This window comes from Nanorana parkeri, unplaced genomic scaffold (assembly GCF_000935625.1).
Source record: "Nanorana parkeri isolate BGI_ZX_2015 unplaced genomic scaffold, ASM93562v1 scaffold714, whole genome shotgun sequence".
NCBI classification, from domain to species: Eukaryota; Metazoa; Chordata; class Amphibia; order Anura; family Dicroglossidae; genus Nanorana; species Nanorana parkeri.
The window spans coordinates 71148-90694 of record NW_017306982.1 but is presented as its reverse complement, the minus strand read 5'-3'; the positions used below and the strand labels follow the sequence as shown (position 1 = coordinate 90694).

Sequence of the window (19547 nt, the reverse complement as noted above, 5' to 3'; positions counted from 1 at the left end):
ACTTTGGCAGCCACATTTGGAGTGCCATTAAGGATGAAGCAATATTCCCCAGTGCACAGATGTGAACAGCCTAAATGAAGGTCACAAAAAAAGTGTGTTCTGGGTTAGCAACTCAGACAGCATTGCAGGCAAAATATTAACATGACAGCAAGGGAAATAGCATTCCTGAAGGAGAGGTCAGCAATAGAAGCCTATATGATCTTCTCATGACTGTGCCTGAGTACTTGGCATTGAAATTCGTTGGTTAAAATGAATTCTAACTATGGTAGTATACATTTGTATTAAAGCATTTTTTTAAATCTATATCCAAATGTATCTGCAACATTTTCAAACAATATTTTGTGTTCTTAAGGTCATGGTCTGCTTTTATGATAATGGAGCAGCTTTTACTGTTATACCAGTGCATAACAATAGCCTCAGCAGCCCAGGAAGCTGCTATGGGACCTGCGAGTGAAAGGAGTCCCATTAAGATAGTTATTGTGGCAATTCAAACACAAAAGGTCTGTGTGCAAGATAACAAATATCCATTACTGTTTTTTTTAAGGATTGCATAGGTTGCTGATTACACTGACCCTGTACCTCCTGTGATATTTCAGGAGGAGACATCAGAATCATCATTGCTAGTCACAGATCCCTCTTTGCAGGCTGTACAGTAAGGACAATTTGTTTAGCTGTTTTAAGGCAGGTATACACACTTATATTTTCTCCACTCAACCTGAAGGCTGAACAAAGAAAATATAACAGATTCCTACATCAGTGCTTACAACCATGGAGAGAGAAATCCCCTGCTGTTTGCATTGTACACTGTCATTGGTGATTGGGTACTAGTTCCATTTGGCTGAGCATTTTTATAACCAGCTCCAGATTTTAGAATCAGCTGATCGAGAGATGCCAGGTGGAAGGGTGCTGACAGCAGGGGCGGACTGGGCCGGGGGGCAGGGTGGCAATTGCCCCCCGGGCTGATGGCAAAAGTGGCAGACGGGCGGGGAGAAGGCGGGGAAGAGGCAAAGCGGGAGGGGGGTCAAGTTGCCGCAGCATGGGCCTCTCGGTTTTACTTGCCCCCTGGGCTAAAAGTTGCCAGTCAGCCCCTGGCTGACAGCAACACCCACTGTGGGAATTTCAGCTGGTTCATCATACCTAGCTTTACTAGTATAGGTTTATTGCCCTCAGAGCTTCTGGTCATCATGGACTGCACTGACATTGTCTTCCTCAGGCTGAAATCCCAGAGTGAAAGCTCTTTGTAGCTTTTCAAAAAAGCCCCCACAGTTTATAGGTTTGTGTTAGGGTTATAGAGAAATTGTGTGCAGGATTACTAACAATTTTGTAATATTCATTATTTATTAGTCATTAGACTATTCTTTAGTCATTATTGTTGCTACTACAACTCATTTGCTTTGCCCTTAAAGGGGGTTCTACATGAAAGTGGATTTTCACCCATTCAGTGTTATATATGCACATAAGATATAATTCACCAAGTCTTCTTGATAAAGTTTTTTTTCTAAAGTGTAAACATGATAGTGTTCGAAATACAGCAACATATGCTGATGTGTACTGATGTGTCTTTTAAGCTGTACATCGAAACAAAACAAATGGCAAACGCACTCATCAACTTATCACCAGCTTTAAAGCAAGGTGAACATGAAAGGGCTTCAAACAATATAACAGCAAAAGGTTTCCCAGCACACTCACCAGCCAGCATGCAAAAAAAACTTGTCTCACCGCTAAGGTTAAAAACAGAGGTCTTAGATACACGTCTTCTGCAGAATATGTGAAAGCCGCACTGCCTTTGTTTGTAACCTTACCGGTTAGCCAAGTTTTCTTTGCATGCTGGCTGGTGAGTGTGCTGGGAAACCTTTTGCTGTTATATTGTTTGAAGCCCTTTCATGTTCACCTTGCTTTAAAGCTGGTGATAAGTTGATGAGTGTGTTTGCCATTTGCTTTGCTTGACTGATTTGGTGCAGTCACACATTTGGGGTCTCAGCTGCTGTTGTGATGTATGGGGTCCATTGTGTTTCCCTGTGCCTTTAAGGGGGTTGGGCTACCTCCTGGCAAACCTGCACCCAATTTTATATTTTGCCTCTGTTTTTAACCTTAGCGGTGAGACAATTTTTTTTTTGCATGCTGACTGGTGAGTGTGCTGGGAAAATGTTTGCTGTTATATATATATTTTTTTTAAAGATAATGTTTTTATTGTAGAGAAGCATAGAAAATAGCGTTTACAACAAAAAGACAAGAAACGCAAAGTCTGCACATATGCTTGGAACAGTAATATAACACATAGGCTCATTATTTAAAGGCCCTGGGGGGGCTCCAAAAGCAGGCGGGTTCGTACACAGTATCAACAAGTAGCCACTACATGCACTCCAGCCAGGGATATTGCCCGATATGAGAAGGCACCTATGTGCTAAGGCACATTCAGTGAGGCCCAGAGCGCCAACAAATAATACAGGTCAAACTCTGTACCAAATGTAACGGCAACCGCCGTCATAAACCGGACTGTCCGGGTCATTCCCGTACGGGTGGCAACCCTAGTCACCGCTCACCTCGGGATCGGGGGGTACAGGGTTCTGCCTCACGACACCAGCCGTCTGCGTCCCGGCGTGGTGCTCACGCATCCACTTCCGGGTTCGGACAGGCGGTGCGTTCCACCTTGGGACGCGGAAGTGCGCCGTCTCGAACGGCAGCACCTCCCCCAGCCTCTTAGCCCTATATAAACGCCCCAGTGAGACAGTATGGCGTTCCAAGATTGTAGACTGAACGCCTGCTGTCTCCTGGGACCCTACAGATCTCCATTCGCTGCTACCCGATACAGATAACCTTGGACCAACTCCACTCGGACCCCCAGCTCCTTCTGCTACTCCATACAACCGCAAGTATTCAGGCATACTGCACCTCCATTGATACATATTGACTGTGTATACTGAGAAGCTGGATTAACTCATATGCTCCATCTAGTGGTCCTTTTGGAGATTACACCTCTGCCTCTAAACATAGCTGATATCAATCCTACCCTATTTGAAATCCTAAACCATTACATCTTTTTGGTACTATTACTTATGATTGGGCTTATGCAGTAATAACCCCATCCAATCGTTTTACCTCTGTTATTTTTGGCTGTGATGCTTGAACCCTAACTCCCCGTTAAGATTGGGAGTGAAACCAGGGTTCCGTCTGATAAGCGTCAGCAGTTGCGATCCACAACCCTCAAACTTACACCAGGTGTTACACCAAATAGTGCAGAGACAGAGGGTAAGTAGAGAGGGAGAGAAAATGGCAGGAGATGGGGAAGAAAGAGAAGAAAGCAGCATGGGTAGAAAAAGAGAGCAGTCAGGCAGAAAAGAAGGGGCAGATAGCTAGCCAGAATAGTAAAGAAAGGGCATGTACTAAAACAGAAATAGAAATAGAAAGGGGTGTGACCATTCTCCCATCGATCCATCTAAGTATCCTATCCACCCCCGCAAGGGAGAACCCGTGTATTCAGATAGTGAGTAGCTCACGAAAGGCATCTGTGGTGCAAAAGTGTATCCATACACTCCAGACCTCATAAAATTGAGAGTAGCAATCATACAGGTTGGCCGTAAGTTCCTCAGTTCTACAGAGAGACTGCATCTCTTCAATCCACTCTTTCAAAGTGGGGTTCAGAGGTGATTTCCAATGCCTCGGTATCACCGCCCTAGCTGCCAGCACAAAAAAATCATAGCAAGCCCCTCTTAACCGACTTGTAGGTTCCCGGAAACATGGAAAGAAGGGCCAGCTGTGGTGAGCCCTCCACCCTGGAGCCTGTGAGTTTCTCATACGTGGAGAAAATGGAAGACCAGAACCCGGCCACTCCAGCACAGCTCCGCCATATATGCAACATGGAGCCAGGATGCAAAGAGCATCTCCAGCATATGTCAGAAGTCTGGGGGTAGAAACTCGGAGATGGGTCGGGCAACAAAACCACCTGGATAGGATTTTAAAATTGTGTTCCCGAATTTTACTAGCTATGGAGATCCTGTGAGTGAAGGCAAGTGATCTGTTAATGTCTGAGGTAGAAAAAGTACATGTGAGGTCCGTTTCCCATTCTTTAAGTAGGGAGGGAAATGCGATTAAAGGATTAGTTATATAGAGGAGGAGGTCGTCGGCTTATAAACTTCATTTAACTCACTGACTCCCACCCTTATTCTGCATATATCAGGCTTGGATCGTAGGGCTGCGGCCAAATGTTCCATCGCCAGGATGTATAAGTAGGGGGAAAGCGGGCAACCCTGTCTGGTGCCGGTATGGATATTAACGGGGTCGGACAATGCGCAGTTGACCTTGACTCTGGCCGTAGGCGTGTGATAAAGGGCTAAGATTTTACCAAGGAGACCAGAGGGTATACCAATGTGCTGTAGGGTGGCCGACCGAAAAGTCCAACTGAGGCGATCAAAGGCCTTTTCCGCGTCCACCGACAGGAGACATAGCGGGATGTGAAGGGCACGAGCGTAGGCCATGAGGGTAAGGGATTTAGAGGTATTATCATGGGCTTCCCTGGATGGGACAAAGCCCACCTGGTCTAAGTGAATCAGACGGGATATGTGTTTTCAGTCTATTGGCGATAATTTTTGCATAGATTTTTATGTCCAAATTGATTAAGGAGATGGGTCTGTAACTGGCGCAGGCGGAGGGATCTTTCCCCTCTTTGGGCAGGACGGTTATGATCGCTTCCTGGGATTGCTTAGGGAAGGTGCAGGAACTGGAGATGGAGTTAAATGTACGCTCTAGAAGGGGCAACAAAGGGACATGGAGAACTTTAAAAAAGGGACTGGTATAGCCATCGGGGCCTGGGCTCTTCCCAGAAGGCAAAGACTTGATGGTGTCTGAGATTTCGGTCGGCATAAAGGGGGCGTCAAGGGATTGGACCACCGACAAGGAAAGGCGAGGAAGGTCAGTCCTCTGAAAATAGGCCAAGATCTTGTCCTTGAGACAACCCGCTCCCCCTGAGGAGCGACAGGGCCCAAATTATACAGAGAGGTGTAGTAAGTATAAAATGCCCGGGCAATATCCTCAGAAGAGTGAACCCTACCCTGTTGTGAGCATTGAATGGTGGGCACATAGGTTCGGAGTCATTTTGCGCAAATGGAGCGGGCCAACAACCTGCTACACTTACCAAAACTCATTAAAGTATCTGAGGGTCAGGTCTCTAAGGCGCAGGTAAGTTAAATTCAGTACCGAGTGAAGTTCCATACTGACAAGTGAGAAGGTCCTGGTAAAGAGACGGAGAAGGCGTTGCCTTATGTTTCAACTCAATGTCAACTAATTTTGTCTGTAGTTCGGAAATACGCTGGGCTCGCTCACTCTTTAACCTAGCCCCATGCTGAATTAGTATGCCACGCAGGACGCACTTAAGAGACTCCCACTGTACAGGGGGTAGCGTCTCGTCAGACGAGTGATGTTCCCTAAAGTCTCTAATCGCTGACCTGAGTGCATCTAAGACAATGGGATCTTTCAGGAGCGACTCGTTAAGTCTCCACGAGGGAGAGCTTTTAGATGTACCTGGAATCGAAAAAAAGTAAGGAAAACTGGAAAGTGGTCCAACCAGATTTGGGGGCCAATAGACGAGCATGGGCGCCAGCTAAGCAAAGAGTGGGACGTAAAAAAATAGTCAATTCTACTGTATGTGGTGTGAGGCACTGAGTAAAACGTATAGTCCTTTACCGTTGGGTGTAACGTGCGCCAGATGTCAACTAATTGTAGCGCCCTCAGTCGTTTCCGAACCGCATTGAGAGAAGGTAAGGAGACATGAGTTTTTCCGGAGGAGGAATCCAGTACAGGGTCAACAACAAAATTAAAATCCCCTCCAACAATAGTATGCCCAACCATGACATTTTCTAGTTTAGCCATGACAGACAGGAAGGCCCGTTTCTGTCCCGTATTAGGCATGTAGATATTGGCCAGGGTGAAAGGCTTTTGGTAAATTAGGCATTGAAGGAAAAGAAACCTACCCTCAGGGTCTGACATAACTTTAGTGACCCTAAACTGGAGAGAGGAATGGAACCCAACAGCCACACCCTTCAATTTTTTCACCGGGTTATTACTGGTGTGCCATAGGGCGTAGTGTCTGGTAGGCAGTTTTGGAGCTACCGAGGATTGGAAATGAGTCTCCTGTAGGAACAGAATTTGAATCTTATGTTTGTGCATGTCATACAATACCTGTGATCGCTTTCTCGGATTGTTGAATCCCTTAACATTCAGGGAGCAAACATTAACCAACTCCATGAGCACCTAAATAAAGAGATGAGCGAAAACATCAATGGCCACACCCCGAGGAAACAGGAAGAAGAATGAAAAGAAGGAGAGAAAGAAGAAAAGCAGATGAGGGAAGAGCAGGTAGGAGAAGAAGAAGAAGAAGAGAAGAACCGAAACATACCGAGGGACAAAACCCCAGCGAAAGGTCATCGCTCATGTGCGGGAACAAAGCCCAACATGCAGTCCTCCAGCTCCACTTGGAAGCTGTAGGAGCACAATCTAATGGGGGCAAGGACTGTGACATGGTCCAGGAGCCCCCTAGACCAGCAAATGCAAGATAATTGTCATATAACAGTATGAAAGAACCTTCAAAAAAAAGAAGAAAAAAAATAACAGAAACAAAACAAGGGTAAAAAAGAACAGGTGATGAATAATACCCCAATAACATCATATTTTCCCGAACTCCGGAGGAAGAGAACCCACTCCCTGTGTGGGGTGAAGGACCATATGCTGCAACAAAAAGGCTGCGTCATAGCACAAGGGGAAAAAAATAAAAAATGTGAACAGTAGGTCATACAGCAGGTACTTGGACAAACAGCTCTATGAAATACCTATAGGCAGTTATGTACTAGTAAGATTGCAGTTACACAATGTCACATATGGCGGGCAACTAACAGTCGTATTTAACGGACCTGAGGTAAAATATAAAAAATAAAGAGATAGACACAGGGTTGTTAGTGCCCCTTTGGCGTGAAGAGCCGGGGGCCCAAAGAGATCAACAGTTACAATCTCGCATCAATTTGTCTGGGTCGTCAAACTATGTGTGACAGCAGGTGCACACTGTGATGAAGTAGGGTACTCAAAACTGTCATGGACGTGGCAGGGCCTCTGTCCGGCAATGTCTATACATCAACGCGGAGTGGGTCTAGAGGAGGACCTCCGTTCTCTGCGAGGTTTAGGGGTGACCAGTTGCCACTGGTCCCGGCTCGGGAGGCAGGTAAGCTCTGGCAGGGGGGATCTGGCCAGTTCTCTAGAGTGACCTCCGGTATGCCCAAGGCTTTGGAAAAGGCCTGTAGATCCGGAGGATGTCTGAAAAAGTGAACCTTGCCATCCTTACGTACAGAGAGAGAGAGAACGGGAAACCCCATCGATATGGTAACCCCGCATCCTGCAGTTTGGAAGTGAGCGGACAGAGAGCCCTCCGTTTGGCCAGTGTGTGCCTCGACAGGTCAGGAAACAAGGAGATCTGTGCGCCATCAAAGTCCAGAGAGCCAACAGTGTGCGCTTTGGTCATTATTTCTTCCTTGAACACGTAGTAATGCACCCTGCAAAGCACATCGCGTGGGCGAGTTGCATTGGGATTACGAAAGCCAGGTATGTGATGCACCCTGTCTATCTCAATATGCTCTGTAACAGGGCAGTCCAGCAGGGTGTTGAAAATGCCGACCACTGTGGCTCAGAGATCCCGGGTGCCCGTGGCCTTGAGTATGCCGCTGAGGCGGATATTATTACGCCTGCTGCAGTCTTCTTGGCCGTTATTCATGTGAGTCCAGGCGCTGGTGGAACGATTGTAGGACTTCGCGCAACTCTGCCATATCATGTTTATGGGCCGCCTCCAACTTGTGAAACATGCCCGCAATGTCTGTCTTCGTGGGCAGGAGCGCAAAGTACTTACGGAACGAGGTAGGTACATCAGCTTCCTCCCCCTCTAGGTCACTGTGATCAGCAGACTCCCGTCCACCGCTAGTATGGGTCGATGGTAGCGATTCAGGAGAGGAAGGGGCCGGCGAGGGAGCACCCTTCACCTTTCCCGTCGCCATCTTGGACCCTCGCGGCGTCTGTGAAGAGCGCCCTGCCTTAGGGAAGAAGGTCTCAATGGCTCGTTTCCTGGTCGAGGGAGCCTTCGATTCCTGCGCTCGAGGTGCTGCGACCCATATGGACTAAAAAGGGGCCAATACAGAAGGTTCTAGTACCGCTGGTCTAGGGGACGGCGCCGGAGCCTCAGAACATACGTCCGCTCGCGGCCATAGTGAAACCGCGCCCCTCGCTGTTATATTTTAAGCTGTACATGGCGATGTAGTGTAATGTTACTCTCTATATGCATGCTTATCTATGATACACAGGAAGCTTTCATATCTATGTTTCCTGCACAATTCTTTAGTCTGATGTAATGTTCTTATAAGCAAGTAAAACTTACCGTAATTTAGCATTCCTCAAGATCTTAGTACTTCATCTAAACTAGGGACGCTCCAATACCGATATTGGTATCTGTGCCAATACTGAGTATTTGGGCGAGTATGAGTACTCGCCAAAATGCTCCGATACCGAAACTTACGGTCAGAGGGAGATTTCCTCTGACCAGCAGTGCCACGAGGGAACATGGAGCTGGTAATGACTCGCCACCTGGCTTCCTAAATGGCTGTGAAGCCAGCTTCATGGTGTTTGACCGGCTGGATTGGCTGGAAACCCAGCTTCCCCGCCAATCAGCATTGAGCTGGCCAAAATGCATGGAGCCGATTACCCAGCCATGAAGCTGGGCAGCGAGTAATGACACACGCCCGTCTTCCTGATTGCCCAGGAAGCCAGCTCCATGCTAGCGGAAGTACCAGTACCAAAAGAAGGGAGCACAGAAGCGGGTCTAAAGACACCACATAACAATACATTATACAGCAATGCAGAATACCACTAAATATAGAGGACTACAAATCCCAGCAATACATTATATAGCAACGCAGAATAATATGAAGCGACATACTTTGTGTTGCTCCAGGGTGGTGGCCTGATGTCTCCAGGGTCTCAGGACGGCTGTGCAGGGTCTCAGGATGGCTGTGTGGAGTCTCGGGACAGATGTGCGGAGTCTCAGGAATGCTGTATGGGGTCTCAGGAAGGTTTTCCAGAGTCTCAGGAGGGCTGTGCAGGGTCCCTGGATGTCTGTGCGGAGTCGCAGGACGGCTGTATGGGGTCTCAGGAGGGCTGTGCAAAGTCTCAGGAGGGCTGTGTAGAGTCTCAATAGGGCTGTGGGGAGTCTCAGGTGGGCTGTGGAGGTCTCAGGTGGGCTGTGCGGGGTCTCAGGTGGGCTGTGCGGGTTCTCAGGTAGGCTGTGGGGGTCCCAGGTGGGCTGTGCGTAGTTTCAGGTGGGCTGGGGGGTCTCAGGTAGCCTGTGGGGGTTTCAGGTGGGCTGTGCGGAGTCTTAGGTGGGCTGTGGGGGTCTCAGGTGCCCTGGTGGGGTCTCAAGTTGGGCTCTGTGGATTATTATTATTAATAACATTTTAGTTTTTTTTTTTACTTTTTATCTTTTTTTCACTTAACTTTATTGCTATCACGCAGGGGGTAATATAAAAAATGATAATATAATTTAAAAAAATGGTCCAGTAAATGGGAATTCTGGGGGCGCTGCCTGATCAGTACCATAGTCAAAAGAGTACAGTAAAAGTGCAGGCAGGGTACTGGACAAAGCTCGAGAGACAAAATTGAAGTGAAATTATAAATATATGTAATTATAGCAGATTACATTGTATTCTGTGTAAATGTCATGTTTGCACTTTTGCATTTCCCGCTGGCTCCGCCTCCAGCTGTGATGCCCGAAAACAAAACTGAAAGCCGAATGCGCACACAGCAGAGGACACCGTGGGCTCGCCGGGACAAGGTAAGTGACACTTTTGCGCAATCCCGAGTGTGGCTCGGAGTTACCGCTCTTGGTACTGAAAATTAACCCCGAGCCACACTTGAGAATACCACCAGGGAGATTAACAAGCTCCTGTGTGATAGCATTCGGAGGTGACTGGTTCTCTTTATGATCCTGCCCTCCAGGACAGACGCAATTGACACTTGACATAAGAACGCACTGAACTTAGGAATGCAATGGACTCTGGACTTAGGAATGTACTAGACTCGGGACTCTGGCCCGGTGCTGACCTACGCAATCCGGGAACGTGTGTCCTGCTCAATGCAAGCCCCAATTGCCGTGCGGCCCCATTGATTTCATCAATTAATCATCCACGTGGCAATCGCAGAAAAAATGTACATGTACCTTTTTTTTTGCGATACACGACGCATGGCTGTTTTAGCCGCGATCATGTTTGGAAACACGGGCGGAATCGTGACATGAAACCAAGTGATGCGACCGGGATGCCATTAGAAAATAACATACAGCGCGATCATTGCACATCTAGGCGACTCATGACCATGCGGCAATCCATGCGGAATCGTGCACGATTGCCGCACGGTGAGGTTTCGCCTAGGTGTGCACTGGGCCTTAGGAACGCACTAGACTCGGGTGCATCATCATCCTGCTCCTCCCTTCCTCCTGCAGAGCCCCCACTGAGAACATCCAGGGCCAGGCAGTCACATGTATGTCTGAAGGGATGCCAAAGATGACCTGTTTAATAAAACATCGGCATCAGTGAAATACTGTATATTCAGCTCTCCACCAGCCGTCAATGATGATTTATCAAAAAGGACATCCCAGGCATCCCTTTAGACGGCCATGCCCGCCTGTGGATGTTCTTCAGACCATCGCCCGGGAGCATGTGCCCCCCCTGCTACCCACTGCCAGGACACTCTGGGGGGGTTAAACCTCCCTATCCCCCCTTCTTATCTACGCCCCTGCATCTGACCACAGAACAGTTTTCCTCTTTGTGACAAACCATTTTAAATGAGCTTTGACCCAGCGAAGACGTTGGCATTTCTGGATCATGTTCAGATATGGCTTCTTCTTTGCATTGGCAAACTGTTCACAGACAGTGATTTTTGGTACTATTTCTAGGTCCATGCAGTGATGTCCATCACAGAACCATGCCTGTTTTAATGCAGTGCCGTCTGAGGACCCGAAGATCATAGGCATGCAATACTGCGTTTCAGCCTTGTCCCTTGTGCACAGAGATTTCTCCAGATTCTCAGAATCTTTTGATGATATTATGTACTGTAGATGGTGATATATTTAAAGTCTTTACAATTTTACGTTGAGGAAAATTATTCTGAAATTGTTCAACAATTTTTAGACGCAGCTTTTCACAGATTGGTGATCTTCATCCCATCTTTACTTCTGAGACACTCTGAAGGTGCCCATACACTGCACAATTATTGTACGATAATCGCGGAAAATCCCGTGATCGTACGATAATCGTGCAGTGTGTGGAAGGCGTGCAACCGTTTCTACTGTACGGTCGCACGACATTTGTATTTCGAGCATGTTCGAAAACCAGGCGAGAATCGTACAATTTTCAGCTGGTTTGAATTATGATCGTGAGATGACTTCCGCACAGGCCGGTGTGCGCAAGCACACACTGCCCGTTCAGCATTGCAGTCATCGGAAGCCCGCCCCTCAGCGGAGCGGGCTTGCGATGATCGCAAGTACGATATGCTTGTCCAAGATGGGCAGATCGTACGTTTTTTTAATTACTTTACAACCCTCGCAAGACAAAAGTCATGCATACATGTCAGCACACATGCCCTCCCAGGCTAGCTGGACTAGTCATTAGGAACATCTTCTGAATCAAGGGAATTCTTTTTATAGGCAAGAGTAATCCTTGGGATTGGGGGAGCAGAGCCACACACAAATATGCTGACATTAGCTTGTGGAAGACAGAGGTAACATGAGAGGTCCTACCAATGAGTAGGCACGTTCTCTCATGCAGCGCCGGAGTGGACGGGGTCCAACAGAAGGTTGTAGTGTAGAATCAAGTGATATTAGTGGTGGAATAATCCAGAGTGCGCACTGAGCATGAGGTGAAGGTGCATTTTTCAGTCCCCTCCCCTGAGGCCCTCATGCGGCTGCCTATGCACCCTTGTAGCGCCGACACTGTAGCCAAATTAACCTTGATAAATTGAACTCGGCAGGTTCGCTCATCCTTAATTCTGACAAATCCTGCTATTGGGCTCATCAGAAACCTTCCTGTGAGAACCTAATGAGGGTGTTCTCAGGGCACTTCAGCGATGGCACCATAATGATTGTAGCGTGATTACATTTTAACTCGCCTATAGGGACATAGTTTCTGCAATGGACCACAGAGAGCAAAGGTACTCTCTTTATTGATTTATTTTAAATTTTCTGGACATCAGCCTCTTTTGTTTTTTATAAACTCATAGAGCTTGCATGCTGTTTAACACCTTTCATTCATTAAGGTGTATCTGAAGCCAAAACATTTTTCTTTTGGATAGAGTGGTGTCAGGTTGTTATTACTGTGTGGGCTTTTGCTGGGGAGATTCACCCATTTCAGGACTGAAAGTGAGGGAAAATCCTAAATTTTGGAATTGTCACTAGAATAGGATTAGAAGAGATATCTTTCAATGGGGAGACTTGTTCCAGGGACAGCTGTAAGATAAATGAGATTTGAGAGATTTCCTATCACTTCCTGTTGTGTCTGCAGGAATGGGACACAGATGGCAAAAAACCATACCCCCCTCTATTCCCTTACCCCCCCAAAAAAGAAAAAAATGGATTTGGTTTTAGATACACTTTAATCATTATTGTATTTGGAAGACAGATTCTAGAATCCTAACTATATTTATTGCAAGATGTAAATATTATAAGGATGTGAACGGTATCAACTGTGTAATACCTGTACTTCAGTCATGTTTCCTTTTACATTATAAAATAAAGTGCATAAAAAAATAAAAGAGCCATCTGCCAATATTAATCAACTATATTAACAGAAAAATGAATGAGACAAAGATTTTAGAGAAATTTTCAAAATAAATATTTATTGAAAGAACAAATCCATATACAACATACTATGTACAGTCAAATAGTGAAACATATATATATGTACAAAAATTAGTATATATTTACAAGTGAACTAACAAGAGTGCAATGACAGAATAAAATGTGGCAATATCTAGATTTCTTACAAACCTAGATTACGCCTTGTTACATACCCATCAGCTTTCTGATATTGATTGTATCCATGCTATAAAACTAGCTATTCTGTATGCATAGTTAGCCAAAGTGATATTTCATAAGAAATTTGCATGTCTCCTCCCACATTTCCTAAACCTTCATTTTGTAGAATGCATTTCTTTTTTTTTTTTAAATACATTGACATTGTAATAGCATAGTAATCTGTGTTTATCTATTATGCAGATACTTTTGTCTCCTTTCAATGTATCCTGTTAAATACTGTATCTGTTATTGTCTTTATACATTATTCTTAGGTAACAGTCAGCACAGCATATATCTTGTTTCCGGGGTATATAGGAGGTACATGCTTACGTGAAATCTTTAGATATGCTATTTTGGAAGACGGCCCCTAGTCAGTGACTAAGTAATGTTATGCACCAGCAGCAGTGCTGTCACCTAGGATATACTGATGGAAATGCAGAGCTCTTTCTGTGAGATTACAAGTTTTACAATGTAGTAAACAGAATACTAAATTGGACCTCTAATTAACAAAATGACTGTTCCCGGAAAGGTTTAAAAGGTGGTTGCAATTTCACAAGGTTGTAAGCTTATTTCTGTGTTGTAACTGGAACTTGGATATGTTCTGGACACTCTGGGTGGTGATAGCATGGTTCCTCTGTTTACCAAATCCCGTTCACATTGCCTGGGCAGTCTCTCATCCTGCATACTGTTGACATAATAAGATCCTTTAAGTGTATACTGGGTGACGGGAACATTAGGTATTCTGGAGCAGTGGTAGGTGTTGTAGTATGTAGGAACTAAGGAATAAGACATTGCATATCCCTTTTCATACTGCATTGTTACATTTCCAGGATATGGGCCTTCATTGCTGCGGGGACTGAGTGGATGTTCTGGACCTTTGAATGTTCCAGATATTCCCGTGTATGGAGAACCTTGAATAATAGAAGAAAACAATGTTGTAATTACAAAATTGATTAGATGTGGACAGTGGAAGTTGAATAGTGTGCACTATATAATACTCATCAAGAAAATGTGCATGAAGTTGGGCTTAAACTGCATATCCAGCCAAAACTCTTTATCTCAGTTTTAAATGGAGTGGTGTAGGATTTTTTAGGTTTTACTCCATTAGGACTCCATTAGTGAGATTTCCCCTTACATTCTGTCTGGTGATAACAACTTCAGTAGAAAGGAAGTAGGACACAGACAGTAACAGAAAGATGACAGGGGTATATCACCCCCTCAACCCCACTCCCCACCCCCCCAAAAAAAAAACATCCATGTCTTTGTTCTTTTTATTTTTTTAGAGAGTTTTCCCTTACTTCCATTGTCACTGGAACTGTATGTGGGAGGAAAATGCTCTATTGGAATAGTGGATTGAAATAATACTTGACAGGCATTCTAATCCTAGAAAGGTTTTGACTGGACATACACTTTAAATTTTTACTATACAAATGAAAACAGAAAAAAGAACACTTTGTGATAGTTCAGTATCATGATATTATTGCTCTTTCCATGAAATTACTAAAAACAGAATACAATTGACTGAGCTACAACTTACTAGGCTGCTTGTGAATTGGCAGGCCACTGTCCCTTTTTTTCACACCTTCCCCACTGGTGTCAGAGTCACTGTCATTGAAGTCACTGTCTCCTTTGCCACTGTCTTTTACACTAAGGTGTTCAATCTGAGAACTTCCACTGCAGAAATAAAAGATGATAAATGAGTTATAACAACTACATTATTAAACAGGCACTGATGTACATAAAGTGATCACTTCTCATTACTGACTGTATATACAAACTTAAAACGACATTTATAGAATACAAATATACTGCATTATAAATAAGAACAAATTACATGTATGCATATTGCAAGCATCCAGTCCATGTTAATGGCTTCATACCACCATGCAATTAATTTCAAACCCAACCATACATGGCCAGATCAGGAGGGCCCCAAATCTATGAACAACCAAATGAAAAAGCATAGCCGGGGGTGGGTGTGGGGTTGTTTAAAAGCTGGCATTGTACAACGCTGGGCATATTCAAATATGCAGAACCCAATGTGTGAATTCAAGGTGCCCATAAACATGAGATTGACCTGATCTATAAGGGACATTACCAAAGGAGACAATGCAGAGGAAATTCATACCCTAAGATGGGGTTGTGCAAAAGGCATAAACTGCCCAAGGATATACAGTTGTTACCCAAAACATATAGGCAACAATCATCACACAAATGTAGCGGGTACCTTTAAACCACTCTAAAGTTGCCAGGCTGAATGGCTGCTGTGGATTATTTGACCAATTTACTTTTACTTTTACTATCAATTGACCAATTGACCAATTGATGTATTTGTTCTTCTTATGTATTGGCAGAACATGGTACCATTCTATTCTGCTTTACATATCACAAAACTTAAAAACAGAAATGTTCCATACTTGCTCCATGCTTGCATAATAGTAATGCAGTATAAACATTGGCATTTCAGAATTTGAACCATTATTCTATGTATTTTTTTAACAAACTACTTTTTTTATGTTGGCTGTGAGTATAACTGTTACCTTATGCTCTCTGTAGAGATATCCTTGCGCCACCTGGATGAATTGTATAATGGGGCCAAATCTGAACTCTGTTAAGAGGGAAAAAAATACATTAGCATGCACTGAAAGACACACTGTTTTTCACCTTTCAATCAAAGACCTCATTAGAAGGCATAGTACATATATTTAAATTGCCAGGATAACAAGTGCTGTCCTGTAAAACAGCCTACAATCATTTGCATAGTAATAACAAATATTCTGAAGACATATTAAGTATTTGGACACTAGCTCTACAATTTAAACAATTTACTGACAGGTAAGGCGTTGCAGTTAAGATTAAACTATTAAATGGCTTTATGTTCACTGAAGCCTTAAGAAATACTTAATAAATATAAATAAAAGGATTACTTACATTTGATGCTCTCTGCAGGTCCTTGGCTAGGTCAGTGCTGGATGACACACTGCAGCCTTCTGAGTCTGTGTTGATTGTCAGCTGACAAGATTCAGACTGTGACAAAGTGGAAGTTGATAGAGTCTCTTTTGGTATAGTTGTTCTGTTAAGTAGTTGGTCTTTAACTTCTCTTATACTTTGTTCTTCAACATCAGTCTTAGAATTAGCAGATTTCCGTTTGCAAGAACAGGCCACAAATAATATAGCGACAAGGAGTAAGGCACAACCTCCAGATAACACTGCTATGAAGATTATAGACAGGTCCATCTGATGTGGGTTCTCTGCAGAACTTTGCATAATAACTATCTCTACACCAGAAGGAAATGATTCAGTGAGAGTGAATGTTATATTAGCATTGGAATGCATTGAAGGTCTTCCACTGTCATGCACAGCAATAACAATGCTCAAGTCCTTAACTTGCAAAGAATCAATTTTCCTGGTTAAGGATAATTCACCGGTCACTTTGTTTATGGCAAATAATTTTTGGTTGTCTTGCTGGATAGCAAAGGAAAGTTGGGCATTTACCCCCTCATCTTTATCAGTGGCTTTAAACTGAAGAACTAAGTAATTTTGTGGGGCATGGATGGGCAACATAACTTCAGCAGATCCATTATCCAGTATGGGGAAAGTTATCAGAGGTGCATTGTCATTTACATCAATTATTTTTATTCGCAGTGGAGTACGAGCTGTAAGTTGAGGAGTACCGTTGTCACTTGCTTCAATTTCAAGGTCTAGTTGTTTGATCTTTTCATAGTCCAGTGATCTTACAGCACGCAACATACCTGAGTCAGTGTCAATAGCCACAAATGTAGACAAGGACTGCCCCAGTATTTTTGCATCAACCAGTCTATAAGATATTTTGCCATTCAGTCCAAAATCAGTATCCTTGGCCATCACAGTTGTAATATAAGTTCCAGGGGCATTGTTCTCCTGTACAGAGGCTTCATATATTTGTTTAGTAAATTTAGGAACATTGTCATTCTCATCAATCAGCCTGACAGTATACTGTTTTATGGTTTTCAAGGAAGGGAATCCTAAATCTTCTGCTACAATTGTCAGGTTGTACTCTGCTACCTTCTCCCTGTCGAGGGGTGAAGTAGTGACTATCATAAAACTGTCCTCATAGGCTTGGTTGAGTTTAAAGTGTTCATGGCCATAAAGTGTACAATGAACTTGACCATTTAGCCCTGAGTCCTTGTCTGTGGTGCCGATGAGTGCTACAAAGCTATCCTTAGCAGCTCCCTCAGTTATATAGGCTATGCCCTTGTTGACAGGTGTTAGGGGAGTGATGGTGATAGCTGGAGCATTATCATTTGCATCTATAATATGCACAGTTATTTTACAAGTAGCAGTTAGTGGATTAGCGCTCAAATCCTGAGCTTGTATATCAAACTCATAGGTTTGCCTGCTCTCATAATCAACTTTACCTTCAAGAGTTATGCCACCTGATTTGGGATCAATGTGAAAGAGCTGACGTACCTCTGGAGACACCTGAGGGCTGAAACTGTAAACAATTTCTCCATTAGCACCTTCGTCAGGGTCAGCTGCATTGAGGTCCAATAGGAGGTATCCTACTGGAGCATCCTCCATCATGTCCACAGTGACAACACTCTTCTCAAACACTGGGCTGTTATCATTAAAGTCCAGGACCCGAACATTAACCACAGCACTGCCAGAAAGTGATGGGCTCCCTCCATCCATAGCCACCAGTGTCAAGGTATATGCAGACTGGCTTTCCCTGTCTAATTCCCTTAACAGTACTAGATCTGCATATTTAACCCCATCTGCTCTGGTCTGGACATCAATCTTGAAGTGGGTGTTGTCTGACAGTTCATAGTTCTGGATAGAATTTGCCCCAATATCTTCATCAATAGCTATTTGCAAAGGAATCCTAGCACCCACTGCCGAACTTTCAGAAATATCCACATGTATTTCAGAACTAGGGAAATGAGGTATGTTATCGTTAATGTCTCTTACCTCCACTTTTACATTGATCAAATTTATCTGATCCTTTGAAAAGCTGACCACGTCTAGAGCCAGGATGCAGTTTAAAGCCTGCCTGCAGATCTGTTCCCTGTCAATCTTCTCTTCAATGCTTAGCTGGCCATCGCTCTCCTGGACACGGATAATGGAATTGTTATATTGCTTCATAAGGCGAAAGTTGCTCTCTGGTTGCTCTGTGGAGTTAAACAGCGAGTGCTCTGATAAAACAGCAATGACTGTTCCAGCAGCTTCTTCTTCATAGATGTGGTAATGAACAAATTCTGCAGAGGATAGGGAAGTCATCAAACCCAGCAGTAGGACTAGCGATGCGTTTAGCAACTCCAACATGTTTAGTCCTTTCCTTGTAGTAGCTCTGTTTATGCTGCCAAGTTAAAACTCCTGGTGTTGTATCTTGAAGAGGAAAAATGTAGCATCAATGGAGCCTGCCAGCTGTGAAAGCACTCAGGACAATCCTGTAAGGGGTGAATGTATTCAGGACTAGAGAGTGTGGATAACTGCTTGGGCTCATCTCTTCCCCCAGGTTATATGCTCAGGGATATGTAAATTAACCTCCCCTTCCACCAATCTCTAATGACTCCAGGACAAATGGTCACTGAAGCTGAGCAAATGAGGCTGTCATTAACAGAGTTCTCAGTAAGAGGCCAACTATTATACAGTTATACTTTGTGACACCTCAACAACGCTGTATTCTCTTAGAATGCCATTAATCAAAAAAGTCAAACCAGCCACACAGAAACAATTTGATGACCCTGTGATAAAATTATTTATTATTAAATGTAGGTTGCTGCTGACTGTGTTGATGCTTATATTGTCACTGAAGCAAACAATTATATATAGATATATAGATATATATACATCTATAGATGTATATAGATATATAGATATATATCTCTATATGTATATAGAGATATATATCTATATATCTATATATACATTTGTTTATTAACTTCAGCGCTAAACTCATAAAGCACAATAAACAAAGCAAAAGCACCAGGACAAGTATTCTTATTTTTAAAAAGTGAAAGTTTTTTTTTCCATTTAAATCCAATAATTTTTGGAAATGACAGTCAACTGGCTAAAACTAATGAACTTTACTCTTGTGTATAAGGTTTTTCAATTTAGCCTGTGTTCAGATTTTTTTAACGATATTTAGTCACTTTATTTGTACATTTTCCTATTGAAATTGCAATATTTTGTATTGGTTCACTCATTATAAAGATATTAACATTTAAATTAGGACATAAGGCTAAGTTGAACATCTTTTACAAATTGTAGTAGAAATACAAGAACTTTAATGTTAAAGCTAGAACACACATTACAGTCTGATTGTACAATCTACTGAGTTTAAATATTACAAAAATAAAATAACTTACAATTAATATGTAAAAATTTTTGATTAAAAGAAGAGGATGTAAGTTGTAGGACCAGCTTCACAATCTGCTTAGATCTAATTAAGGCTAGGTTCACATCAGCACTACACTGC

At 43.6% G+C, this 19547-nt stretch overlaps 1 protein-coding gene across 1 annotated transcript; it reads right to left on the bottom strand.

The window, feature by feature from the left end:
* Window positions 1-13620: 13620 nt before the first annotated feature.
* Window positions 13621-18513, bottom strand: LOC108793054 (protocadherin-8-like). Its single transcript, XM_018563975.1, has 4 exons — window positions 16022-18513; window positions 15631-15698; window positions 14628-14764; window positions 13621-14001 (listed from the first exon to the last, which is right to left on the bottom strand). The coding sequence occupies exons 1-4, from the start codon at window positions 18389-18391 to the stop codon at window positions 13622-13624; spliced, it is 2955 nt and encodes a 984-aa protein (XP_018419477.1). The 5' UTR covers window positions 18392-18513; the 3' UTR covers window position 13621.
* Window positions 18514-19547: the final 1034 nt, after the last annotated feature.

Coding starts and splice junctions, on each gene's coding strand:
- LOC108793054 (XM_018563975.1), bottom strand. CDS start 18,391: ATGTTGGAGTTGCTAAACGCATCGCTAGTCCTACTGCTGGGTTTGATG. Junction 15,699..16,021: donor ACCTGCAGAGAGCATCAAAT/GTAAGTAATCCT, acceptor CCCTCTTAACAG/AGTTCAGATTTGGCCCCATT. Junction 14,765..15,630: donor ATCTCTACAGAGAGCATAAG/GTAACAGTTATA, acceptor TTATTTCTGCAG/TGGAAGTTCTCAGATTGAAC.